The sequence below is a fragment of the Phalangium opilio genome, unplaced genomic scaffold, assembly GCF_054372755.1.
Source record: "Phalangium opilio isolate 3A_F unplaced genomic scaffold, DU_Popi_V2 ptg000352l_1, whole genome shotgun sequence".
NCBI lineage: Eukaryota > Metazoa > Arthropoda > Arachnida > Opiliones > Phalangiidae > Phalangium > Phalangium opilio.
In genome coordinates, this window is record NW_028324228.1 from 2,823,246 (window position 1) to 2,851,134 (window position 27,889).

Below are 27,889 nucleotides of genomic sequence, written 5' to 3' on the forward strand. Positions count from 1 at the left end.
TATTTTTCAAAACAACAACAAAAATGGGAAACCCCAACTCAGAAACATAATAACGTTTTCATTGGATACTTAAGTTTATATAATCTTCTTGACACGGAGAGGTAATATTTTGGTTTTCCCAACTTGTTTTCACCAAAATTACTTCGGGAAAGTATTTTAAAAAGGAACATGCGCGTTATTTTAAAAATACTACGGCTTTACATTTTATTTTTTATCAAAAATTTAAAATTAGGTAGAAACGTGAGAAAATCGTTGAGAGCTTACAAAATATAAACCGTATTAAAACTTTACAAAACGTATTCTTAAATTGTAAAGCTTTCAAAGTATTAAATATTAACGTGCTGTGTTGCTCTCAAAGATCACGATCAATCTACAGATCTTTTCGACACTAATAACTAAATCACAAAGAAAAGGCCTATATTATTTTCCGCTACGCAATATTTTCAATTTTAAAATATAAAAATTTAAACTCTTCAAGAGAAATCTTTTCAGATATCCAAGCATTTGAATCTCCTAGAATCAAATGTTAGTTGAAAGTAAAACCAGTACCAAGCTAGTATCCCTTAAACCCTTCTAGGTGACAACTTCTATTGAGGACAAAATACTTGGTAAATATTGCTGAAAAATATTTTGGGAAAATGAAATTTTGGTGAAAAAAAGTAAGATAAGAATTTTTTAAAATAATTGATGTTTTATAATGATGTCTTCAAAAGTGAAAATTTTAATATCTGTTACTTCAGGCAGTTCATTTTCAAACCTTATCTTTTACACTTTCCAGTCTTTGTCTACAATGACAGTTTTTATTAATATCTGTCACTTCAGTCTTCATATTAATTAAAATTCTTTAGAAAATATGGGAGAAAAAGTCCTAGGGCGTTGCGCGTCCATCGGTAATCTAGCTTAAATACCAGCCGTCGGTAATACGGCTAAATTACTAGTCGTCGGTAATCTAGCTTAATTACCAGTCGTCGGTAATCTAGCTTAATTACCAGTCGTCGGTAATCTAGCTTAATTACCAGTCGTCGGTAATCTAGCTTAATTACCGGTCGTCGGTAATCTAGCTTAATTACCGGTCGTCGGTAATCTAGCTTAATTACCGGTCCTCGGTAATCTAGCTTAATTACCGGTCGTCGGTAATCTAGCTTAATTACCGGTCGTCGGTAATCTAGCTTAATTACCAATCGTCGGTAATCTAGCTTAATTACCGGTCGTCGGTAATGTAGCTTAATTACCGGTCGTCGGTAATGTAGCTTAATTACCGGTCGTCGGTAATCTAGCTTAATTACCGGTCGTCGGTAATGTAGCTTAATTACCGGTCGTCGGTAATGTAGCTTAATTACCGGTCGTCGGTAATGTAGCTTAATTACCGGTCGTCGGTAATGTAGCTTAATTACCGGTCGTCGGTAATGTAGCTTAATTACCGGTCGTCGGTAATGTAGCTTAATTACCAGTCGTCGGTAATGTAGCTTAATTACCAGTCGTCGGTAATGTAGCTTAATTACCGGTCGTCGGTAATGTAGCTTAATTACCGGTCGTCGGTAATGTAGCTTAATTACCGGTCGTCGGTAATGTAGCTTAATTACCAGTCGTCGGTAATCTAGCTTAATTACCAGTCGTCGGTAATCTAGCTTACTTACCAGTCGTCGGTAATCTAGCTTAATTACCAGTCGTCGGTAATCTAGCTTAATTACCAGCCGTCGGTAATCTAGCTTAATTACCAGTCGTCGGTAATCTAGCTTAATTACCAGCCGTCGGTAATCTAGCTTAATTACCAGCCGTCGGTAATCTAGCTTAATTACCAGTCGTCGGTAATCTAGCTTAATTACCAGTCGTCGGTAATCTAGCTTAATTACCAGCCGTCGGTAATCTAGCTTAATTACCAGCCGTCGGTAATGTAGCTTAATTACCAGTCGTCGGTAATCTAGCTTAATTACCAGTCGTCGGTAATCTAGCTTAATTACCAGTCGTCGGTAATCTAGCTTAATTACCAGTCGTCGGTAATCTAGCTTAATTACCAGTCGTCGGTAATCTGGTTTAATTACCATTCGTCGGTAATATGGTTTAATTACCAGTCGTCGGTAATCTAGTTTAATTACCCTTAATTGGTAATCTAGATTAATTACCCTTAATTGATAATCTAGATTAATTACCCTTAATTGATAATCTAGATTAATTACCCTTAATTGGTAATCTAGATTAATTACCCTTAATTGGTAATTTAATTAGTAACCCTTAATTCGTAATCTAGTTTAATAACCTCTAATTGGTAGTCTAGTTTAATTAACTCTAATTGATAATTTATTTTAAGAACGTTTAATTGGTAAACTACTTTAATTATTTAAATTCGTAATCTAGTTTATTTATCTTTAATTGGGAGTCTAGTTTAATTATCTTTTATTGGTAATCCAGAATAATTAGCAGGGAAAAGTTAAAATGTCCATTAAGCTAGTTTGAATTTGACTATATCCGCGACAATTTAGACCCGTGTGTTTTGATGGCGTCGCTGTAGCGGCCGCGTCAACGTCACTGCAGCAATATTAAAGCCGTCTTATCTCACTATCGATAGGCCATTCCATCCAAAAGGCATTAAGAATAAACAATCGGATTATTATGAGGCAACTATACGTTAAAAAAGGCCAACATTGGTCTCGCTGATATTTCCTAATAAAACAGTGTATAAATGCTAAAATATCGCAGATTGGGGTAGTTTTTAAAATTTAAAATTAAACATACTTAAAATTAATTTTTCTCAAAAACCTTAAAAATGGTCCTAGAAAAAGGTTTAAATTTTGATATAAAACCGTTCCCAAACGTAACAAACGAATATTTCATTTCAAAAGGGTGGCGACAAAATGGCTAAATTTGAGAAAAACTCCATGTTATTTCTATGGGAAAATTTAACTTTTACACCAAAAGGGCTGATTAATTTTATGGAAATGAAAACCACCCTTAGCAACTTTATTTTTACCTCTCCGAGTGACGTATGTCACGGAGAGGTTCTAATTTCGACGTGTCTGTGTGTGTGTGTGTGTGTCTGTCTGTTGTTATTGACTTACACCCCAGGGGACCGTGTTCGCAGTTTCCGAATTGAAGCAAATGTGTTCGCTATTTCCGGACCGTATTCACAGTTCCCGGAAATTTCAAAACTTGAATCTATCCACAAATCAACTGGCCACTATTACTTCATCTGACTAGTCAATTGTCTATTCTACATGAATACCAATCTGTACTTATTGGCTTCAAACACCACCATTTTGTGGTCTTTGTCCATTCCACATAGACACCAGTCTGTACTTACTGGCTTCTATCACCATCATTTTCTGGTCTTTGTTTTTGTCCATCCCACATGGACACCAGTTTGTACACCTGGCATCTAACACCACCATCTTCTAGTCTTTGTTTTTGTCCATCCCACATGGACACCAGTCTGTACACCTGGCTTCTAACACCACCATCTTCTGGTCTTTGTTTTTGTCCATCCCACATGGACACCAGTCTGTACACCTGGCTTCTACTCCTTAAGGTTAAGACATACGCGGCGATCGCCCAGGGTTACGAGAAACGTCCGGCCTCCCAATGGTGGGGCTTCCACCAAAGGTTCACGCAATTGCGCTGTTCTTATCCATGGCTGCGATTCGACACCCTTATATACTATCTATTTGATGAAGGCGAAGCAACCGGCGTATGCTTCATTTCAAACGCCAATATTAGTCAAGTCTCTCAAGAATGTTTAATTGTTCTTTTTCAAAACGATGTAACGCTCAATAAGGCGAACAACTATCGAAGAAAATATTTAAAATTAATTATATTTATTTTAATATTTAAGATAATCATGTCTCTCAACTCAAAATTAATACGGAAAGGGTAAAACAGCAGTCTATGTGTTTGTCTATATGTGTCCGTCCGTTGTAACACTAGTGCGCTGCGTTAGAAGTTCGTTTTGTTTTGATGTGTAAAGAAATCCTTCAGAACCTTAATATTCCCGTTTTCCATAATATAAAATGAATATGTGGAAATATTTTTCGTAATTATGATGCATTTAGTACTTTTGTAGCTTTAAAGCTCCGTTTCATTTTGATATTCCAAAGATTTTTTTTAATATTATTATTTAAAATGGATGTTTATATATTACGTAAGCTATACTACATCTGTTTATAGCATAATCCTTTCTAAAGTCACAGTGAATACAAGCACAACGCTGCTATGCTGGTCAAATGAACTTTTATTTGTCAATAGGCCTAGTGAACCAAAAAGTAAACGTTTGGGTTTGGTTTTCGTTTCTGTATGCAGAGACATTAACGGTTCAGAGTGAGCCGAAAGTTAAATACACTTTAAAATAATTAGGCTTAGATTTTATAATCATGGTGGAAATCTGGGCCGCGTTCAGCAGAGCCCAGCGCTGCTAGCAGTGTCCTACATAACGGGATTTTGTTTTTGAATTTTGACGTCACGGTGCTTAGCGCTGAGCTAGCGCGGTCTTCAAAGAAAATAGTCGGCTTTTTGGATAACGTGACGTAAAACGCGTAGTTCTCAGCTTGGCGAAAAAACCATGGAGGAACTAATACAAATGGGTTTATGGGACTATAGCTATTTAATTGGCGTGAAACCAGTTGATCACGCGAGAATTTTAAGAGATATGTTATTTTCTAATTTTAATTATAAAAGTTGTTATCTATCTCTATAAATATGTTATCCTACAATTTTTGTTAAGCCTTGGTACCTTGCACGCTTTATTGCGCTAGCGTCATTTATAAAACGCCGATGACCGGAGAAAAGCTATGACGACAGAGCTCACCGGTAAACATTTCCAAAATCCGCTGTCTATTTTGGTGAGCTCTGCTGAACGCAGCCCAGACCAGTGAAAGGTCTGATCGTAATCGGATAATAGCTTCGTGTTTTCATGCTTTTTATGGTACGCATTTACTTTCAGTGTGTGTAGCCACAAATAAGCTTTGGTGTTATGTAACGTTAAGTCATGTTGTTAAACTAAGAAAATCGTTGAGGTGAAACGAGAGGATAGTGTTTACATGCCAACCCTGTTGTGAATATGGCTTTGAACATAGAGGGCATACAGTTGAGGAGTAGAAAATTGGGCCTTTACAAACACGTAAAGGTAATATCCCTCCAAAGTTTTATCTCTTCATTTCCCGTTTTTCCCCCATCGGATGACTTTAATGTGTACAAGTATATCATTATTGGATGTAAAATGTCGTCTGATTTACAGTAAATTTGCTATGCTTTGTATACTGCTTTAATATTTCATAAATTTTAACTTAAGAAACATTTCCATATATGGGTAAATAAGTTTGTATGTAGTCGTCTTGACTCGGAGAGGTAATATTTTGGTTTTCCCAACTTGTTTATGAAATTAACTAATGGGTGGATCTTTTTGAAATTTTAACCACATATTGAGAGCCCGAATTGTAGTTCTGTGGAATTTTTTTAAAGCAGTTAATACAACACAAAAAAAGTTATATCCAATCAAAAAACCATCCTTATACATTAAAGTCAGTATGAAGTCTTATCTAAGAGAGCTATCGCTCTCCTAGAATATAGGTGTCTCAAAGTTATTCTATTTCCGTCCCGGCTTAAAAAAATAACCGACATAATAACTCAGAGCAAGAAAAGATTAAAAAGGGGGGAAAATAAGCCAAATACGTCCAACCTCCAGAAAATCAGCGAGAGCAGAAATAAGCAAAACACTTCCAAGGAATCCAGGGACACTATTCTATAAAAGTTTAAATGATTAGGAACACAAATCCAAATCTAAATATTAGGGTTGGTTCCATATGGAAAGGGTGCTTAAAACCGTATTTTCTTATTTCTCTAACTCAAATCCAAATCATTTGAAATTCGTGCCAAACATTTACCCATCCCAAATGTACGTCACTTCCTGAGCACTGCTGATTGCGTAATTTTATTTCAGCATAAATTACACTGAATTTATTAATTTAAAATTAGAATTTTACACATTTCAAAACTAAGCTTTTAGTGATGGTCAATATCGTAAATTAACCATGTCAATACCAATTTTTTAAAATCAAAGAATCTGAAATATCAATATCAATCGACTATCTACTAGAAAAGATATGAAGTTATTCTTTAATTTAAATTTCGCATTTCAAGTTTCAAAAGAAGATAAATTTTATTATTTTCAAATTCAGACACAAAAATTGGCAGCTTCTTTGCTCAATTCTCGAAGTTTTTTCTACTCTAAAATAGAAATGTTAGCGTTTTGTGGTATTAAAGGAGCGATTTAAATATAATTTTAGTTTCTTTTGAACTAGTTTCTATATAGGAATCTTAATCAAATGGCCATTTGTATGAATACACTTACTGACAATTCATTTTACTAATCAACGATTACTGAGTCTTTGTGTTAATATTTCATAAAAACTCCCTGGATATTTTTTAAATATTAAAGATTTTATTGTTATTTCAGATTCATTGAGTTTAAAAAAATTGGTTTAAGTATTTCAGTTAAGCTTTGATATTGACATCGGTTAATTTACGATATGGGCTAACGATACTAGTCTGTTTATAACATTAAATCGGAACTGCAAGTGTCACTAGACATTATATAACTTCAAAATCGAAGTTAGCAATTTTAAAACAACAGGCTACCGAGGTTTAAGTTATCATTATATGTAATAACAGGAATACATAGATTTACTACTTGGAATCTTTATGAAGCCATTTTATGGGCCTGGGTGTCTGACTAAAAGGGGAGGAGGTGTAGAAACCATCACCGTTGACGTCATGCATAATTTATTTGACGTATTTTGCGTCCTGCGCCGCGACTCCCGCGACCTATGCGCGGTGAACCCGAATGTAAACATGATACGTAGTCTGAACAAGTAGACCTAGGATCAAATCTCTAAAAAAAGGCGAAAATACTTGCTTTCAGTTAAGAACTCGATATTACTATTCTGACTGGGTGGAGTAACAATTTAATTCCTTCCACTCTTCACCAAAGTTATACAAAAACCAAACATAAGTATCCCTTTGCAAAGGTTTAGGGTTTAAGGGGAGGTAAACGTCATCTTTTCTCGAAATTATTATAGCATTCGTTTTCAATACTGAGTTTCGAGCTACACTAACTTCTAAATCGTCGACTTTAGTTACAGTTAGAGAAATTTCCGCCTCAAAAACGTCGTTAACGTCAAACTGTTCCAAGTTCACGCACTTCCCGACCATTTCGGAGCCGAAACTGATGCAGACGACAGCTTAAAAGGTCATGATCTCGATCTGTCCCTCACATTCGCATAACCAATGAGATGCGAGGAAGGAGGAGCAGGTGGTTTAAAAGTTTTTAGCGCTTCCCCTCACAGTCAATCAGTTATTTGTGTAGGGTCTATGGCCTCTTAAAGATTCCAAGTATTAAATCTATGTATTCCTGTGTAAGATAATGTGACGAAGCGTCTCAGTCAACGTGGAGCCAAGACCTCTTACGGTTTTTCTTCACCATCGTCGTCAATGGTAAAGCTAAAATTCCTGTTAAAGCCGTAGATAAACAACACTTGGTGCTATTAATAATAGAATATAATATGCACAGAAATGGTCTCACTTAGATCACAGAAATTATACTTAGCTTGAAATATTGATACTTAAATCAAAATAGAAAATTTAGTTCAACTTAGACATTGACATCGGCTAATCTGAGATATAGGCTCACGATGCTAGTATGTCACTAATAATAACATCCATTATTCAATCGGCTCTCTAAGCCTTTGTTTACCAAACTACAGTAGTCTTTTGGTGTAATATCACTACAATAATCACATCAGAATACTTCTGCGTACATAATATCAAATCGCCGTGATAGCGAGGCGCCTAGGCGCACCCCTCACGACGCGCTCGAGGGATTAGGCACAAGCGTATTCCCCTGGTATCACCTCTTTGGAGCTTTTAATGTCGTAAATTCGGGCGATATGCCAACAATTCGTTCTAATGTTGAAATTACAAGTTGGGACACCAAAATAAACCTCTCCGAGTCGAGACGAGGGCTAACATTTTCATAAAAAAAAATTACTTTTTAAACAGAGGTCAATCAGCCTATGAGAAAAACCGGAAATATCACAAATTTGGCGACATTATGCCAAGTTCATTTGTAAAGGTTAAAATGTCTAATCTTTTACTTCATTACCTCAAAAATTCCTTTAAAGGACATAATATCTATCACTTAAATGTGTATTTAACATTCGGCCCATTCTAAACCGTTAAGACCTCCTAAAAGATGACACGAAAGAAGGCCAAATTAGGATTAGGTCTTAAATATTTTAATCGTCAGTATTTTACATTAACTATAGATAAGTCAATTTAGGAAACTTCATTCCTAAAATCATTTTAAACATAGCTATTTTTAACGTTTGACTTATAGCGAACACCTATTTCAGAACCTTTTTAAGTTTAGGGTATATAGGGCGATTGATTCACATTAAGGAATAGGAAAATGGGCAATTGTTTGAACCTTTGGTGGAAGCCCTGCCATTGGGAGGTTAGACGTTCCTCGTAACCCTAGCCACTCTCCGCGTACGTCTTAAGCCTAACGACGATGATGAAGTAGAAGCCAATGTTGCAGATTGGGGTCTATGTGGCATAGACGAAAGACCAGTATATGGTGGTTGTTAGAAGCCAATAAGGATAGATTGGTGTATATGTAGTATACACAAAAGACTAGTGCATGGTTTTGTTGTTAAAACCAATAAATACCGAGGGTATTGAGTGAAAGAGTTGGCGCTTAGCCAGCAGATGAAGGTGTAACGGGTAGATAATGATTGGCATTAAAAAAGATAGATAAAGCAATGAAGTGAAATTATCCGAATTTCTGTGGACTGCCAACGCGGTCCGGAAAATGCGAACACGTTTGTTCCGATTTGCCAACTGCGAACGCGGTGACTGACACAGACACACAGACACGTCCAGTGTAAAACCTCTCCTTGACGTCATCGTCACTCGGAGAGGTAAAAATGTAAAAAGTAATCCCGAGGGTATTTCCGCGTTATAACGCGTAATACGCTTCCCAGCGTACACCCTCAAAGACTTGATTACAGAGTGGCTTACCCTTCGTCAAAATTTCCGTATAGAGCAATATTTTCGCAAACGCCATGTATGATGTCGTGTGCAAAAATGAAATGGACCAGGTGGGGTGGCGTAGCGGTTAGCGCTTTCGCCTCGCAGCAAGAGGATCCCGGGTTCGATCCCGGACTGTGGCACCGGGTGAAAAATCTGGGAAGAAATCCTTCTGCGTAGAGTTTGCAAGCTCTCTCCCCGCTTGTTAAAGGAGTTTTCCCCCGCGGTCTAACCCGGTTTCTCCTTTCCATCAAAACATGCAGAGGTTAACGGTAATAGTTAGTATAGGGCACTGTCGGTTAGCTGTGGCATAGGGGCTAGACACCACCCTCTATGCATTGTAAAGGCGTTAGATAAGTGGCAATAAGTCGCAAGATGACTTGGTCCAATTAGCTAGCTGAACTTATTTTTTAAAAAAAGATAAACTAAAATAAATGCTAATAAGATATTACGTTCCGCACTGTTTTGTACGCGAATGATTGAGCTTTCCTTAAAAAAGTCAACATTGTTTTTTGTTCTAATAGACGCTGTTTCTGACGAAGATTATCACAGGGACAAATATCTTGGAGATTTCTTTTTCAAAGCCATTAAAAGGTACCAATAAGAAAACTTACTTCAATCCACCAAAAACTTCCTCTCTACTATATAACTCACTAGCCTCACCTTTCCTTATTTTTAACTATTTCACTTTTATGAAACTTCAATTAGTATTTGCGGGGTAAAAAAATTCATGTTAGAAGAACGTCGGACTTTGCGAACCTTTTCAAAAACGAATTACAGTTTAAGAACCTTAAGAAGTATCGTCTGCTTGCAGACGGAATTTTGATTGGTATATGCATCCCAAGACGATAGTTGGAGCTAAAAAGTTACCAGTCCAATAAAGTTCTTTTGTTGGAATTCATATCTAACGCCTGTGTCGTCTACATACCGGATATTTCCTTAAATTTTGGTCTTTAATTAAATATGGATACCGTAGAAGACAAGTTAAATACTTGAGAACAAAGCAAGAAAAAATATAGGGTTGAAGTGAATTAGCGAGAAAAAGTTGGAGAGTTCATGGCTCTCCAGAAATCAATCAGTTCTTAAGCAATTAATTACAGTGACTTAACTCAAATTGTCATTAATATTAGATGCGAAGAAAGCTTCAGTTACCGGTTAATTCGGCCATGGTTGATACACAGAAAAAAGTGTGTTAATGATTTGAACACATTTTTGTGTTCAAAAATCAGATTTTGGTTTCTTGATATGTTTAAGTGATGAAAAAGTGTAATTTATTGAACACTTCGCTTAATTTTGGCGTTCAAATTCTAATTTTTGTTTCTATTTGGAAAAATTGTAACAGTTGAACACAAAATCTTAACACTTTCACAATGAACGGATTAAAAATTTAGGAACAGCGAACGCGATCATTTGTTTTCATGTTCTGTAAACCTTGTAGTTGAAGGCGTACTTCGTCGAAGCTTATTCGATATATACTCTGTTCCAGCTTTGGTTCTCAGCACACTCTAAGCTAGATCTCTATGTAACGTAGCTTTGTGCGTGCTGACGACTAAAGCTGGAACAGAGTATACACCGAATAAGGTCCCGTCGGAGATAGGAAGTTGCTTATCATATAGCGTGAAAACCTATTTCCTCACGCGCATTCTTTATATTTTTTTTTTTTTTTTTTGAGGTTTCAATGCGAAGTGGGCTCTTACGTCCGCGGCAAGGATGCGATTATTCAGGGTTCAGTATGTGTGTAAGCAGGGGAAGGAAATGAGGTTTACTTGGGAGGTGACGGACGGGGTGTGGGGGTCAAGTCACCTCCGGCGGACACGGGGCAGTCGGCACCTATAGGGTAGGATCGCCGACATGTGTCGTATTCCCTCAAACTTTGCCGCCCAGACGCTTGGCTTACAGGAGTGCGCCACACTCCCGGCGCATTCTTTATATCCATGGTTTTTCTTTGTCGCCCAGGAATGAATTTAAACTTGAAGTAATTATACAATTCAATGATTCAGTGGCGTCGCTAGGCCTTTTTTTCGGGGGGGGGGGGGGGTAAAGCCCCCTATTCCCCCCCCCCCAAATTTCAAACTTAGACCCCTCTAAAATAATCACCAGACTGGTAAGCATATTTTTAAATAATAAATATTTGGAATGCGAATTTAATTTAACTATACGCCTTGAAAACGTTTCTTGGCAAAGCGCAGACGATGAGACGAACTCTCTGACAAAGCATTTTTGCAATTGCATTTACTTATGTTTGGGAAATTTTAATATTCCCTAAAATTCGTCTGCAACCTTTACTGCTGCTAATGTGCTAATAAGAAAACCGATCCCGAAAGTAACAGCACATAAGTTTTGGGCAGGATTTTTAAGCCTTGGCCCTTCAGAATATTAAAGGTGTAATCCTTTTTGTGGGTAAGTTTTAAGTAACTATTACAAGACAAAAATATATTTCAATACTTAATAGTCCTTTTACTAGCAAAATAACTTAAACCTCAGTACAGTAATACCTATTAATTATTAATTACAAGTAACAGGAGCAGATGACAAAGGAGTCTCGGACGCTAGCTTCCACAATATAGAGGGCAATGGGACCCGCGTACGTCACAGCTGTAGCGGTATCGTTTGCCATAGAGGCGCTATCAGACATTATAGCAGACGATGCTTTTGGTGGATTATATCTGGCACCAAGGTCTGCTGGGAATTTTTTTGTAATAACGGACTAACGGTGGCTACTGAGGTTCGTCTTACCCGATCGCGACATAAATATACACAATATAATTACGTTATTCAAACAGCTGTAATCGTTGGTATTAAGATAAAAGATAAGACTACATTTTGTGACCTTAAAGGTAGGAATTAATTGACTGCTACAAGAGGTTGGAAACGAAATCACTGTCTCTTACATTTTGGGTTTTAAAAGATCGTGCGTGATTTCTTTTCCCAACCTCTTGTAGCTATCATTTAATTCAAGAAGAAATTTAGAAAAATTTGGCACTGAAACACATTTTAGTTTTTTAATAGTATACTCACTGGGCTTTTCATTATCAATTTTAGTCTAAAAAAAGATTAAAAAGCCGTTGAAATCCATTTTTTAACTCTAATACTCGTTAAGCCTAGGCTAATTATAAGCAGACGATACGTATTTTTAAAGAGAGGCTCCCGACGCGATTTCCCAGATCTCCTTTCGAGACTTTGCAGCCACGCTATTGGTTGGAAAATAAAGCTCAAATTTCCTACGAGAGGTGGCACTGGCGTAATGATTTTGGTTAATAACCGTGACGTTCGCGGATCCCATTGCCCTCTACATTATGGAAGCTAGCGTCCGAGACTCCTTTGTCATATGCTCCTGCAAGTAAGAAATTCTCGTACATATCTCTCTTGGACTCTAGAATGAGAGAGGTACAGTCGCCGCAATTAAAACCTTTTTTTCTCGCGACGTCTTGTTTCAACAATAAGCCGCAAATCTTTATTAAACAACAATATACGATAAGTTTTTTTATCAATTGTATCAGATCAATAATTTGCGGCTTATTGTTGAAACAAGACGTCGCGAGAGAGAAAGTTTTTAATTGCGGCGACTGTACTTAACATGTTCGTACACTCTAAGAAAGGGAAGTGTAATTTAAGAAAACACTTTTTTTACACCTTAAAAACACCCAAAGAGAGTTTTATTACCTTGAGTTTTTGTGGGGCCAATTTAAGGTGTAAATTCGGTGTAAAATAAAACTTTTTAAAACCGTTTTGAAATTAAAAATGGAAAATTATAGTACTGCGGGTTTCTTAAATAAGGTCTTTCATTTTCATTAATGTTTTAATATTAAAGTCAATACAAACAGTAAAAAATTATTGAAAAACTTGATTGTTAAGCATTTTTTAAAGATGATATTCATGAAAGAATATATTTTTATCCTTTAAATAAAATTAACAAAGAAATTCGTAATCAGAGGGTATTGTACTTTTGTAAAACACTGCTAAACGTGTTAGGCGACACTCTGAAACGTGTTAGGTGACACTCTTAAAAGCGTCATGCGACACTCTTGCAGTGGGGTCGCTAAGTCTTTTTGGGGGCTTTAGCGCCCCTAAAATTTCAAAGTTAGCCCCCTTAAAATAATCCGTAAATTCTACTAAAAAATTGCTCGTATCCCCTAAAATTTTGTAGCAATATAGTGTAAAAAATTATTATGATAATTTCGTTCAGTTTCATCTTTGTAGAGATGAATTTCAATATCAAACAGTAGTGGGGACTAAAAGCAAACGGAAACTGAACTTATAAAAGACGAGTGAAATTCTTTCATCCACAATTGTCTCATAGTCACTAACTGATCGGTTCCGTACTCTTTATTAATAAAAGTTTGTAAATCTTTAATATACGAATAATAAACTTAAACCCCCCCACCCCCCCCCCCCCAAATTGCAAACCCTAGCAACGCTACTGCACTCTTGAAAGTGTTAAGCGATACTCTTAAAAGTATTGTGCGACACAAAAAAACGAGACTATGTTAGTAGGGCGACTACAGACGCCAACTTTTGTGACATGTCTTATCTTTATTTTGAGAATCATTAGAGTAGAAAATGAAATTTTTTTTTAAATATTGTAGAGTAGATTAGGTCAAACGCGTTTCTGGTGCTCGAAAAATTCTTAGTGAAAAGAGATTATTAAATTTAACAAGAACGTTTATATCTACTGATTGGATATTATGGCCTCCAAAACCAACTTAATACCCGATGAAATTATAGTAATTAAAAACTTTCTGCCTTTTTCAGAGGCTATTAAGTCGGTAAAAATTACCAACTTTTATGCAGTTTCACACTGAATGCTAGAACTAGCATTCAGGGCCGGATTAAGCAATTTTGCACCGGGGGCCGCCCCCTTTAGTCGAAAAAAACAGAACAGCAAATGTCCCTAAGAGGGAATAGTTTAACTCTATGCGCCCCCAACAAGACTTGCGCCCGGGGGCCAGTGCCCCCTCGCCCCCCTCTTAATCCGGCCCTGCAAGCATTGCTTAAAGCGGTATAGTTCTGCATGTAAGAACTTTCCTCTTAATTTAACTCAAAGTGGAACCTTGCTGTGAATATACCACTGATTGCTAATAAACCACCCACTCTTTAAGGTGTTATGAGACACTCTGAAAGGTGATATGCGACACTTTGAAAGGTGTTATGCGACACTCTGAAAGGTGTTATGCGACACTCTGAAAGGTGCTATGCCGCACCCTTTAAAGAATTGCACAACACTCATGTGAGAGTAAAAATTAAGTTTTAGTTCGATATAAGAGTTAAAAAGGTGTTAAACTGCACCTCTGTTGCACCATTTTATAGCACCAATTGCTCCATAAGTGTTATTAAACCCTTTCAGGGGTGTAAATGAACACCTGTAATGATGTCAAATTTGGCCCCAAACTACTTTTAAAGGTGTTAAAACGCGCCCCATTTTCTTAGAGTGTATGCTTAACACGTAAAAGACGTTCAAAACCGAAACAAAAATCGTCTTGAACACATTAGAAAGTGAACATATTTTCACTTGAACATGTGCTCATTTTTGAACATGTATAGTAGAAAGAGTCGCATGAAGGTGTTCAGGGATTGTGTTCAGCTCCTGAACACATTTTCTGCATAATTAACATGTTCAGAGGCAGAACACTTAAATAAAAACACGTTCAAAATCAAACACAAAATGGTTTGAATGCATTAGAAAAAAGAACAGATTTCTATTTGAACATGTTCTCATTTTTGAACATGTATAGGAGAGTGTTGCATGAAGATGTTCAGGGATTGTGTTCAATTTCCTAACACATTTTTTTCTGTGTATCGGAGACGTTATTCAAACTGACTTCCAAGGGAAAAGAAACCGTAAATGCAGCTAAAGTAATAGACGAGACGTTCCAAGTAAGTAGACACTTTTTGAAATACGGACTTGACAAATGCCGAACATAACAACGAATTCATTCGCAGAAGATGTTGATGAGAAAGAAAGCGAGTATGAAAGAGCCTGACGATCATATTCGAAGTGTTAAGTTCGTGAATATCATTTTGCGAAATCCAGAATTGATGAGTGAGAATCAATTTCGAGACGAATGCTTGACTCTAAATGCAGCGGTAATGAACAAAAAGTGTGCTTTAAGTGTAAAAAAGGTTATACCAAATGACTTTGGCAGGGTTTCGACACCAGCGCTACCGTTACAACATTTACCTTGTACATGATTGGTCTTTACCAGGAGATTCAAGAAAAGGTCTACCAAGAGTTGACTTTCGTCTGTGGAACGGACCTGGAAAGAGACATTGAATACGCCGATTTAAAACATTTGCCCTACCTCGAAAGTGTCGTCAAGGTTAATTTTCCTTCAAATCTAAAGCAACTGCAGTACAAGTTTTCCAATATTAAGTGAAAGCCTACTTAACCTTTTGCAGGAATCGCTAAGGCTGTGTCCTCCACTTCCTTTGATTGCTCGCGAGCTAACAGAAGACTTAAAAATAGGTTAGTTTACAGTTTAGTAATTTCTTTCTTAATAGATTTAAAATTTAACAAGTACTCTTGCAAATAAAGTAAATAAAGTTCTCTATTTGTTTTAAGTCTAAAATTTAGATCAGAATATTGGATAAATCAAAAGTATATAGATATAAAAACGAAAAGTAAACTTCGTTAACAATTTCCTGCCTTCGCTGTAGACGACATGTAAACTGAGAAGCAAACTACCATCCACTACACCGCCTACAGGAACTAAACAATTAGGGAAGAGCTTCTTGACGTCACAGGTTTATAGAAAGCAATGAAAGATGCTGGAATTCCAAAAGTTAATTTCATGAGCCTATTCACGGCTTGTTCCCTGTGCCACGGTCGGGAAGGTAATTATAAGCAAAAGGGGGTTGACACTATTCTGGGATAAAGGATGGCTTTCATATTACACGGCAGGAGCAAGTTTCAACGAAATATCCTTTTCGTTTTTATATCTATCCACTATCATTTATTTCAAAATATCTTCATTAATTAATATCATTGTTATAGGCGAGAAAACTCTTAAAAAGGGTGCGACATGCGGCATCTTGATACAAGGCCTTCATCGCGACCCCAGACATTTCCCCAATCCAGAAGTATTCGACCCCGACAGATTCAATCCGGAGAACAGCGAAGGAAGACACCCATTTTGCTACATCCCATTTGCAGCCGGTCCCCGCACAGAAAAAAATGTGTTAGGAAATTGAACACAATCCCTGAACATCTTCATGCAACACTCTCCTATACATGTTCAAAAATGAGAACATGTTCAAATAGAAATCTGTTCTTTTTTCTAATGCATTCAAGCCATTTTGTGTTTGATTTTGAACGTGTTTTTATTTAAGTGTTCTGCCTCTGAACATGTTAATTATGCAGAAAATGTGTTCAGGAGCTGAACACAATCCCTGAACACCTTCATGCGACTCTTTCTACTATACATGTTCAAAAATGAGCACATGTTCAAGTGAAAATATGTTCACTTTCTAATGTGTTCAAGACGATTTTTGTTTCGGTTTTGAACGTCTTTTACGTGTTAAGCATACACTCTAAGAAAATGGGGCGCGTTTTAACACCTTTAAAAGTAGTTTGGGGCCAAATTTGACATCATTACAGGTGTTCATTTACACCCCTGAAAGGGTTTAATAACACTTATGGAGCAATTGGTGCTATAAAATGGTGCAACAGAGGTGCAGTTTAACACCTTTTTAACTCTTATATCGAACTAAAACTTAATTTTTACTCTCACATGAGTGTTGTGCAATTCTTTAAAGGGTGCGGCATAGCACCTTTCAGAGTGTCGCATAACACCTTTCAGAGTGTCGCATAACACCTTTCAAAGTGTCGCATATCACCTTTCAGAGTGTCTCATAACACCTTAAAGAGTGGGTGATTTATTAGCAATCAGTGCTATATTCACAGCAAGGTTCCACTTTGAGTTAAATTAAGAGGAAAGTTCTTACATGCAGAACTATACCGCTTTAAGCAATGCTTGCAGGGCCGGATTAAGAGGGGGGCGAGGGGGCACTGGCCCCCGGGCGCAAGTCTTGTTGGGGGCGCATAGAGTTCAACTATTCCCTCTTAGGGACATTTGCTGTTCTGTTTTTTCCGACTAAAGGGGGCGGCCCCCGGTGCAAAATTGCTTAATCCGGCCCTGAATGCTAGTTCTAGCTAGCATTCAGTGTGAAACTGCATAAAAGTTGGTAATTTTTACCGACTTAATAGCCTCTGAAAAAGGCAGAAAGTTTTAAATTACTATAATTTCATCGGGTATTAAGTTGGTTTTGGAGGCCATAATATCCAAGCAGTAGATATAAACGTTCTTGTTAAATTTAATAATCTCTTTTCACTAAGAATTTTTCGAGCACCAGAAACGCGTTTGACCTAATCTACTCTACAATATTTAAAAAAAATTTCATTTTCTACTCTAATGATTCTCAAAATAAAGATAAGACATGTCACAAAAGTTGGCGTCTGTAGTCGCCCTACTAACATAGTCTCGTTTTTTTGTGTCGCACAATACTTTTAAGAGTATCGCTTAACACTTTCAAGAGTGCAGTAGCGTTGCTAGGGTTTGAAATTTGGGGGGGTGGGGGGGTTTAAGTTTATTATTCGTATATTAAAGATTTACAAACTTTTATTAATAAAGAGTACGGAACCGATCAGTTAGTGACTATGAGACAATTGTGGATGAAAGAATTTCACTCGTCTTTTATAAGTTCAGTTTCCGTTTGCTTTTAGTCCCCACTACTGTTTGATATTGAAATTCATCTCTACAAAGATGAAACTGAACGAAATTATCATAATAATTTTTTACACTATATTGCTACAAAATTTTAGGGGATACGAGCAATTTTTTAGTAGAATTTACGGATTATTTTAAGGGGGCTAACTTTGAAATTTTAGGGGCGCTAAAGCCCCCAAAAAGACTTAGCGACCCCACTGCAAGAGTGTCGCATGACGCTTTTAAGAGTGTCACCTAACACGTTTCAGAGTGTCGCCTAACACGTTTAGCAGTGTTTTACAAAAGTACAATACCCTCTGATTACGAATTTCTTTGTTAATTTTATTTAAAGGATAAAAATATATTCTTTCATGAATAACATGTTTAAAAAATGCTTAACAATCAAGTTTTTCAATAATTTTTTACTGTTTGTATTGACTTTAATATTAAAACATTAATGAAAATGAAAGACCTTATTTAAGAAACCCGCAGTACTATAATTTTCCATTTTTAATTTCAAAACGGTTTTAAAAAGTTTTATTTTACACCGAATTTACACCTTAAATTGGCCCCACAAAAACTCAAGGTAATGAAACTCTCTTTGGGTGTTTTTAAGGTGTAAAAAAAGTGTTTTCTTAAATTACACTTCCCTTTCTTAGAGTGTACGAACATGTTAAGTACAGTCGCCGCAATTAAAAACTTTCTCTCTCGCGACGTCTTGTTTCAACAATAAGCCGCAAATTATTGATCTGATACAATTGATAAAAAAAACTTATCGTATATTGTTGTTTTAATAAAGATTTGCGGCTTATTGTTGAAACAAGACGTCGCGAGAAAAAAAGGTTTTAATTGCGGCGACTGTACCTCTCTCATTCTAGAGTCCAAGAGAGATATGTACGAGAATTTCTTACTTGTAATTAATAATTAATAGGTATTACTGTACTGAGGTTTAAGTTATTTTGCTAGTAAAAGGACTATTAAGTATTGAAATATATTTTTGTCTTGTAATAGTTACTTAAAACTTACCCACAAAAAGGATTACACCTTTAATATTCTGAAGGGCCAAGGCTTAAAAATCCTGCCCAAAACTTATGTGCTGTTACTTTCGGGATCGGTTTTCTTATTAGCACATTAGCAGCAGTAAAGGTTGCAGACGAATTTTAGGGAATATTAAAATTTCCAAAACATAAGTAAATGCAATTGCAAAATTGCTTTGTCAGAGAGTTCGTCTCATCGTCTGGGCTTTGCCAAGAAACGTTTTCAAGGCGTATAGTTAAATTAAATTCGCATTCCAAATATTTATTATTTAAAAATATGCTTACCAGTCTGGTGATTATTTTAGAGGGGTCTAAGTTTGAAATTTGCGGGGGGGGAATAGGGAGCTTTACCCCCTCCCCCCCCCCCGAAAAAAAGGCCTAGCGACGCCACTGAATCATTGAATTGTATAATTACTTCAAGTTTAAATTCATTCCTGGGCGACAAAGAAAAACCATGGATATAAAGAATGCGCGTGAAGAAATAGGTTTTCACGCTATATGATAAGCAACTTCCTATCTCCGACGGGACCTTATTCGGTGTATACTCTGTTCCAGCTTTAGTCGTCAGCACGCACAAAGCTACGTTACATAGAGATCTAGCTTAGAGTGTGCTGAGAACCAAAGCTGGAACAGAGTATATATCGAATAAGCTTCGACGAAGTACGCCTTCAACTACAAGGTTTACAGAACATGAAAACAAATGATCGCGTTCGCTGTTCCTAAATTTTTAATCCGTTCATTGTGAAAGTGTTAAGATTTTGTGTTCAACTGTTACAATTTTTCCAAATAGAAACAAAAATTAGAAGTTGAACGCCAAAATTAAGCGAAGTGTTCAATAAATTACACTTTTTCATCACTTAAACATATCAAGAAACCAAAATCTGATTTTTGAACACAAAAATGTGTTCAAATCATTAACACACTTTTTTCTGTGCGCAATTGCATCGGTTCGTTAAAAACTTTCTTTCTATAATTGATAAATTCATTTAATTTCATTTGTTTTTCAGGACAAGCATTCGCCACGATTGAATTGAAAGTGATTTTAGCGAACTTTCTTCGCCATTTCCGAATCACTTCCCAATTACCGAGAGATAAAGTAATTCCAGCTTTTGATATTGTCTTAAAATTTCATGAAATGCCCCTCCATTTCGAGCCCAGAGTCCAAAATAATTGAAAATCTTTATACATTGCATTTCACTTGTTCGATTTATTTTTACTAACAAATGACTAAACCTCGAAGAAACAATGACAAATGCACTTTTATTTTTGTAGAGCCATGTGCTAAAATATATTAGTAAATATACAAAAATTAATTGTTCTGAAATAATATCAGGAGCAGATGACAAAGGAGTCTCGGACGCTAGCTTCCACAATATAGAGGGCAATGGGACCCGCGTACGTCACAGCTGTAGCGGTATCGTTTGCCATAGAGGCGCTATCAGACATTATAGCAGACGATGCTTTTGGTGGATTATATCTGGCACCAAGGTCTGCTGGGAATTTTTTTTGTAATAACGGACTAACGGTGGCTACTGAGGTTCGTCTTACCCGATCGCGACATAAATATACACAATATAATTACGTTATTCAAACAGCTGTAATCGTTGGTATTAAGATAAAAGATAAGACTACATTTTGTGACCTTAAAGGTAGGAATTAATTGACTGCTACAAGAGGTTGGAAACGAAATCACTGTCTCTTACATTTTGGGTTTTAAAAGATCGTGCGTGATTTCTTTTCCCAACCTCTTGTAGCTATCATTTAATTCAAGAAGAAATTTAGAAAAATTTGGCACTGAAACACATTTTAGTTTTTTAATAGTATACTCACTGGGCTTTTCATTATCAATTTTAGTCTAAAAAAAAGATTAAAAAGCCGTTGAAATCCATTTTTTAACTCTAATACTCGTTAAGCCTAGGCTAATTATAAGCAGACGATACGTATTTTTAAAGAGAGGCTCCCGACGCGATTTCCCAGATCTCCTTTCGAGACTTTGCAGCCACGCTATTGGTTGGAAAATAAAGCTCAAATTTCCTACGAGAGGTGGCACTGGCGTAATGATTTTGGTTAATAACCGTGACGTTCGCGGATCCCATTGCCCTCTACATTATGGAAGCTAGCGTCCGAGACTCCTTTGTCATATGCTCCTGATAATATTAAATAATTTTTGAGATTAATACAGCTTGAATAATAATGCTGTCCAGCCAAATAAACGCAATAGTTTCCCCATAATTGAACCTCAAATATTACCACGTTAAAAAAAACATTTTGTAAAATTCTTAAGTAAATATCTGTAAAACAATTTTAATTGAAAAAAGAATGTGTTCTTTTTTTTAAGTTTTATTGAAAACATTCGAGACCAAGTAGTTTTTCAATTATTATGAACATACCTTCTATTAGCAGCGAAATATAATTCTTTATTTTCAAATATCAGCCAGGAATCGGACTATTCATTGGCTTATAAACGAGAATTAAAATTTTCATTATCCATGTCGTTAATTTTAGACGTTTCGTGAAATTACCCTCGGTACCTAGCCTCAAAACATATTCTCTAACTCAATCAAAGGAGCTTCGAAAAATATGTACAGTACCAAGGCCAAGATATGACCGAAGCACAAGGTTCCGAAGAAGCTGTAGATCTTAATTCACGTTTAATTTTGTAGAGCCACGTGCTGAAATTTATTACTGAACATACAAACATAAATCGATCCTAAATAATATTTATTGTCTGGAGATAAATCAAGACTTAACAATAATGCTATCCCTTCCAATAAATGATGCACCGTAGTCATTATTGTAGGCTTTTAGCTTGTTCAATCTACGTGTATTTTGTCCAAAAATTTTATTGACCGAAAATATTATACTGTCCCACTACATAGCCTTACTTACTCAATATAGAATCTGATGTAACAAGTTAAATTTGATTTAAAGGTTCTGTAAAGAAGTCCGCGGACCGGTGATTAATAAATGTCCTCAAAACTATTTATTTCCGAACTAATATAATTACATCTTCCAGGAAAAGTGACTTTTTTTAGAAATTCAACTTATAAGTATTAAAAATTTAATTTAAAAACCCCCTTAAAGCTTTTTATCTCTGGCACAACGTCTAGGCAGGGTCTACTCCACCCTGTTCTTAGCTTAGTATTATGACAGATAGTTTTACAATAATTAAACTATCTTTCTCATGAGTCATGCACAATAAAAATGTATGGTGTTAGACTGTTCGGCGCATGGCAGTAAAAATATACGTATAAGCAAGTACACTTAAATATAAATAGCGATTATAACAGTAATTAAGCTGAATTTCAAGACAGATTTTAGAAAATAATTATTGTAAAGTTTTTTTTTTAATCTTTAATATGAAGCATTCTAATCGAAGCTTAAGTTGATACGATATATTCCATAAGTTTATCACTGGTTACTGAGAGCTTGTCATGAAGTGACATAGGTGAAACGTCCTAGATTCTCGTAAAGCGACGCCTAGTGAGGCGCTGTCAACGGCTTAGATAAGTTGGTGCTATCTGAACTCCCTTCGGCAGATGAGAAAGTATCTTCTCTTTCAACCGAATTCCCAATGGAGCGAAATCCCATTCGACCGAATATCCCGCAATGATTTTAGATTTCCAGCCCAATGGCTACATTCCCGATGGACCAAAATCCCAATCGTCCGAATATGCCCCTAAAAAATACATGAATATAACTTGAAACACTGTAGCCGTCAGCGATTCGGTGGTGTAGTTGATACGATGTTGGGCTGCGAAGCGAAAGGTTGTTGGTTCGAATCTCCAAAAGGTATGTTAATAATATTAAAAGTAAATGTTTCATGATACTAATAAAACGCTCACTTTCATTCCTTTCAAGGCAAGAGATATATAGAAATAATAAACAAATTGTGCTTAAAATGAAGTACAGTCTTAATGGTAGTTCCATCAATGTCTTTAAGTTTTAAATTAAAATTTTAATATTTTGGTTTCGGGTGGGTTGGGTTAGCTTAGGTTAGCTTAGGTTAGCTTAGGTTAGATTAGGTTAGGTTAGTTTAGTTTAGGTTTGGTTTGGTTTGGTTCCAATAATTCGTTGACACCTTTTCCAAAATATGCTCCTTTTAATTAGCTACCACCTTTTCCAAAATATTCTCCCTTTAAATAGCTACCACCTTTTCCAAAACATTCTCCTATTAATTAGCTGCCACCTTTTCCAAAAGATTTTCCTATTAATTAGCTGCCACCTTTTCCAAAATATTCTCCTATTAATTAGCTGCAACCTTTTCCAAAGCATTCTCCTACTAATTAGCTGCCTTATTTTCCAAAATATTCTTCTTTTAATTAGCTACCACCTTTTCCAAAATATTCTCCTTTTAATTAGCTACCACCTTTTCCAAAACATTCTCCTATTAATTAGCTGCCACCTTTTCCAAAATATTCTCCTATTAATTAGCTGCAACCTTTTCCAAAATATTCTCCTACTAATTAGCTGCCACATTTTTCAAAATATTCTCCTTTTAATTAGCTACCACCTTTCCCAAAATATTCTCCTTTTAATTAGCTACCACCTTTTCCAAAACATTCTCCTATTAATTAGCTGCCACCTTTTCCAAAATATTCTCCTATTAATTAGCTGCAACCTTTTCCAAAACGTTCTACTAATTAGCTCCTACATTATCCAAAATATTCTCCTTTTAATTAGCTACCACCTTTTCCAAAATATTCTCCTTTTAATTAGCTACCACCTTTTCCAAAACATTCTCCTATTAATTAGATGCCACCTTTTCCAAAATATTCCCCAATTAATTATCTGACATCTTTTCCAAAATATTCCCCAATTAATTATCTGACATCTTTTCCAAAATATTTCTATTATTGCTAATAAATTGTTCGTGGTAAGAGGCGGGCTTTTAATACTCATATAAATTTGGTCTCGGGACTATTTGGTATCGGCACTATTTGGTCTCGGGACTGTTTGGTATCGGGACTATTTGGTCTCGGGACTGTTTGGTCTCGCGACTATTTGGTCTCGGGACTGTTTGGTCTTTACCTCCAAACAAGGTTGGGTTGGGTTGGTTAGGTTAGGTTACGTTTGGTTAGGTTAGGTTAGGTTGTGTTACGTTTGGTTAGGTTAGGTTAGGTTACGTTTGGTTAGGTTAGGGTAGGTGAGGTTCGCCGTAATTAAAACGTAGTTAAAATAAGTGCAGTAATACATTTTCAACTCACATTTATTTTAACAATAATAAGTTGTGAAATTAAAAATATATTTAATGCAAAACCACACAGTATGTCTTCTTCCAGTTCAATAGAATTTCGGTCCAATGGGACTACAGTGTGGAAAAGATCAGAGTGCCCAAATTTTTCGGACATTTTAATAAAAAAACTCGAGATCAATGAGGAAATTAATTGTAGTACATTTTCCAGACTCATGGAAATTTAATTAAAGAATTCTCTGGCATCCACTAAACAAATCGTTCATGTAGTTTCAAATTATCACAAAAATGAGAATTTGTAAGAAATCAATACAATAATGTTAATGAAAAATTAGTTTTTGTAAGATATCATAAATTTTGCAAGATTAATCCTGCAACAAATAGGAAATTAATGTCCTTTAGCGCAAATGTTCGATGTGTCTACCATCCTGATGTAGGCATTCTTCAAGTCTACTGGCCATTGATTCGCGGGCGTGGCGAAGCATTCCTGGGGTGATGTTGGCAATGGCGATTCTTATTCTGGCTTTAAGGTCGTCGGGTGAATCTGGTTCAGTTGCGTATACCTTTCCCTTGACATAGCCCCAGAGGAAGAAATCTAACGGAGTTAGGTCAGGAGACCTTGGAGGCCAGAGCGTTGGTCCACCCCTACCAATCCATCGGTTAGGGAACTCGTTATTCAGCCACTCTCTTACGGGTACGGCGAAGTGCGGTGGCGCCATCCTGTTGGAACCACATATCCGTCACTATCGCCAATGGTAAATCATTAATGGCATCAGTAAATTCTTGACGCAAAAACTCCAAGTAACGTTGCCCGGTGATGTTCTCGTCAAAAAAGAATGGCCCAATGATTCTGTCGCCAATGATGCCAACCTACACATTGGTTTTTAAACGCACCTGATAATGATGCTCCCGAAGCCTGTGAGGATTTTGCTGCGACCAATAGTGAAGGCTATGTCTGTTGACTGTCCCATCTTGATGGAATGTAGCTTCGTCAGAGAACATAACCTTGCTAAGGAAACCTGGCATTTCTTCATCGAAGAATCGCATTTGCATACAAAAGTCCTGACGCCTAAGATAGTCATCCCCTGTTAACGCTTAGTGTAGGGGATTTCGAAAAGGATGGAATCGGTTCCGATGCAAAATCGACAGAAATGTACGATGGCTAATGCCACACTCGTCTCGTAATGCTCTACTGCTGGTGTGAGGGTCGGCGTTGAACCTTGCCACAATGTCCATCTCTCGAGCTTCGTTTCCAACTATCCGGTCAACCCTACGTTGACGTTTTTTGAACCGTAAAGCTGTAGCCTTCTGCTAGTATGTTAGCTTCTAGCTTACCAAAAGTCCTTCGAGCAGGTGGCCTTCGGTTCGGAAAGCGTTCGGTGTACAAAATAACAGCCAGGCGAGAATTTCCTCGACATTCACCCATAACGTAAATCATATCCAACTTTTCGCGATTAGTAAAACGCGCCATCATAACCAAGTACCAAGCTAATTTAATTCGTAGGTGGGGCACACTTCCGAAGTAAACTACCGTGAGATAACCACGTATTTACGGCCTAGAGGTCACAAACCTAAAAAATAACCCTTAATGCACATTGACCCTTGTTAACAGCCGCAATAGTTCTGCCTTTCATGGCAGTAGGTGTTTTTTTTTTGTTGTCGTTAGAAGGACATTAATTTCCTGTTTGTTGCAGGACTAATCTTGCAACATTTATGATAAAAACCATATTTTTCATTAACATTATTGTAATTGATTTATTAAAATTTCGCATTTTTGTGATTATTTGAAACTACACGAACGATTTGTTTAGTGGATGCCAGAGAATTCTTTAACCGATTCCATCCGTTTCGAAATCCCCTACACTAAGCGTTAACAGGGGATGACTATCTTAGGCGTCAGGACTTTTGTATGCAAATGCGATTCTTCGATGAAGAAATGCCAGGTTTCCTTAGCAAGGTTATGTTCTCTGACGAAGCTACATTCCATCGAGATGGAACAGTCAACCGACATAACCTTCACTATTGGTCACAGCAAAATCCTCACTGGCTTCGGGAACATTACCATCAGGTGCGTTTAAAAACCAATGTGTGGGTTGGCATCATTGGCGACAGAATCATTGGGCCATTCTTTTTTGACGAGAACATCACCGGGCAACGTTACTTGGAGTTTTTGCGTCAAGAATTTACTGATGCCATTAATGATTTACCATTGGCGATAGTGACGGATATGTGGTTCCAACAGGATGGCGCCACCGCACTTCGCCGTACCCGTAAGAGAGTGGCTGAATAACGAGTTCCCTAACCGATGGATTGGTAGGGGTGGACCAACGCTCTGGCCTCCAAGGTCTCCTGACCTAACTCCGTTAGATTTCTTCCTCTGGGGCTATGTCAAGGGAAAGGTATACGCAACTGAACCAGATTCACCCGACGACTTTAAAGCCAGAATAAGAATCGCCATTGCCAACATCACCCCAGGAATGCTTCGCCACGCCCGCGAATCAATGGCCAGTAGACTTGAAGAATGCCTACATCAGGATGGTAGACACATCGAACATTTGCGCTAAAGGACATTAATTTCCAATTTGTTGCAGGATTAATCTTGCAAAATTTATGATATCTTACAAAAACTAATTTTTCATTAACATTATTGTATTGATTTCTTACAAATTCTCATTTTTGTGATAATTTGAAACTACATGAACGATTTGTTTAGTGGATGCCAGAGAATTCTTTAATAAAATTTCCATGAGTCTGGAAAATGTACTACAATTAATTTCCTCATTGATCTCGAGGGTTTTTTTTATAAAATGTCCGAAAAATTTGGGCACTCTGATCTTTTCCACACTGTATAATAAAATCGCACCTTTTGGCTACGTTCGGTCGAATGGGACACCACAAAAAAGCCATTCTGTCGAATGGGAATTCGGTTCAATGGGACCAAAGCCATTTCCTCAGCTTTAATTTTTTTTTTTCAAAATGTTTTATGAAGATAAACGATGGTTAAAATGTTGGGCTATCGAAAGTTATTTTCAAGCCTTAAGTCAAAGAATCTCTATAAAAGATTTATTAAGCTTCCACGAAAAAAATGCATGCTTAATAATTAATAGAAAATAATCACTAACATTAGATGCGAAGAAAGCTTCAGTTACCGTTTAATTCGACCATGGTTGCAATCGGACAGCATATTCAAAATGGCAGCTAAGGGAAAAGAAACCGTAAATGCAGTTAAAATAATGGACGAGACGCTTCAAGTAAGAAGACACTTTTTGAAATTCGAACTCGACACATTCCGAACCAAACCACGAATTCATTCTTAGACGATGGTGATGAAAAAGAAAGCGAATATGAAAGAGCCCACCGACAACATGCGAAGCGTGAATTTTATGAACATTCTTCTAGAAAGGCTCGAGAAAAAGCCCGAATTGATGAGTGATAAACAACAAATGCTATGTTCACACTTGCACGGGAACCGGTTGAAAACTCGTCTGCCCAACCAGTTTTGAAACGCTCTTTAATGGTAGTTCGGAGCGATTTCAACCATAGATGGGCACTATCATATCATTTGATAGTTTTACCACTTGATACGATAGAAAACTAAATCTGCCCCTATCAAAGTATCAATTTTGATAGTTATTTTCGAGAAAAATTTGAATTATAATGATCGATTGAGTTTGATAGCTTAGAAAGTGCACTCGAAGTTGATATGATTCATTGATTCGTTGAAATCTTCTAGAGAAAAATATCGATTCTCAACGTGATCTGGCTACTAACCCCATCTTTTAGAAATCATAAAAAATGATAGGCATTATTCCTTGAGAAATAAATTGATTCTTTGAGTGAGTTTATTTGGCGACATCTGTTTTCTTATTTCATTTTAAAAAATT

The 27,889-nt window shown here is 36.7% G+C and overlaps 3 protein-coding genes across 17 annotated transcripts in view; 2 read left to right on the forward strand and 1 right to left on the reverse strand.

The window, feature by feature from the left end:
* The window catches only part of LOC149602871 (cytochrome P450 4V2-like), a 23,472-nt gene extending 3,571 nt beyond the window's left edge, over window positions 1-19,901 (forward strand). Inside the window, exons 1-4 of one of the 4 annotated variants that reach the window (XR_016377013.1) lie at window positions 6,702-7,032; window positions 7,122-7,479; window positions 9,597-9,666; window positions 19,819-19,901. Coding sequence is in view for 1 of the 4 variants with exons in the window: in XM_089860310.1 (XP_089716436.1) it covers window positions 9,597-9,666; window positions 9,781-9,898 (188 nt within the window). In the remaining 3 variants the exon portion in view is untranslated. Of the gene's footprint in view, window positions 1-6,701; window positions 7,480-9,596; window positions 9,667-9,780; window positions 10,925-19,818 lie in introns of those variants that run through there. The other 3 variants (XR_016377012.1, XR_016377014.1, XM_089860310.1) reach the window with 3 other exon arrangements.
* LOC149602872 (cytochrome P450 4V2-like) lies at window positions 11,122-18,125 on the forward strand. Of its 5 annotated transcripts, none has more exons than XM_089860311.1 (6): window positions 11,122-11,472; window positions 14,875-14,946; window positions 15,013-15,156; window positions 15,216-15,389; window positions 15,469-15,535; window positions 16,064-18,125. In XM_089860311.1, the coding sequence occupies exons 3-6, from the start codon at window positions 15,016-15,018 to the stop codon at window positions 16,258-16,260; spliced, it is 579 nt and encodes a 192-aa protein (XP_089716437.1). In that variant the 5' UTR covers window positions 11,122-11,472; window positions 14,875-14,946; window positions 15,013-15,015; the 3' UTR covers window positions 16,261-18,125. The 5 variants fall into 5 exon arrangements, 4 of the variants coding, with proteins under 4 accessions (XP_089716437.1, XP_089716438.1, XP_089716440.1 ...); XM_089860312.1 differs by having other exon boundaries at window positions 14,899-14,946; XR_016377015.1 differs by lacking the exon at window positions 11,122-11,472 and adding an exon at window positions 15,632-15,903 and having other exon boundaries at window positions 14,805-14,946; window positions 16,064-16,184.
* Window positions 17,649-27,538, reverse strand: LOC149602873 (uncharacterized). 8 transcript variants are annotated; one of them, XR_016377018.1, is made up of 5 exons: window positions 27,155-27,538; window positions 26,869-27,018; window positions 26,670-26,756; window positions 26,213-26,565; window positions 17,649-26,132 (listed from the first exon to the last, which is right to left on the reverse strand). XR_016377018.1 is itself a non-coding variant. In XM_089860319.1 (4 exons), the coding sequence occupies exon 4, from the start codon at window positions 24,722-24,724 to the stop codon at window positions 24,404-24,406; it is 321 nt and encodes a 106-aa protein (XP_089716445.1). In that variant the 5' UTR covers window positions 24,725-26,132; window positions 26,213-26,756; window positions 26,869-27,057; window positions 27,128-27,538; the 3' UTR covers window positions 17,649-24,403. The 8 variants fall into 8 exon arrangements, 1 of the variants encoding a protein (XP_089716445.1); XR_016377017.1 differs by having other exon boundaries at window positions 27,128-27,538; XR_016377016.1 differs by having other exon boundaries at window positions 26,869-27,057; window positions 27,128-27,538.
* Between the last annotated feature and the right edge of the window lie 351 nt (window positions 27,539-27,889).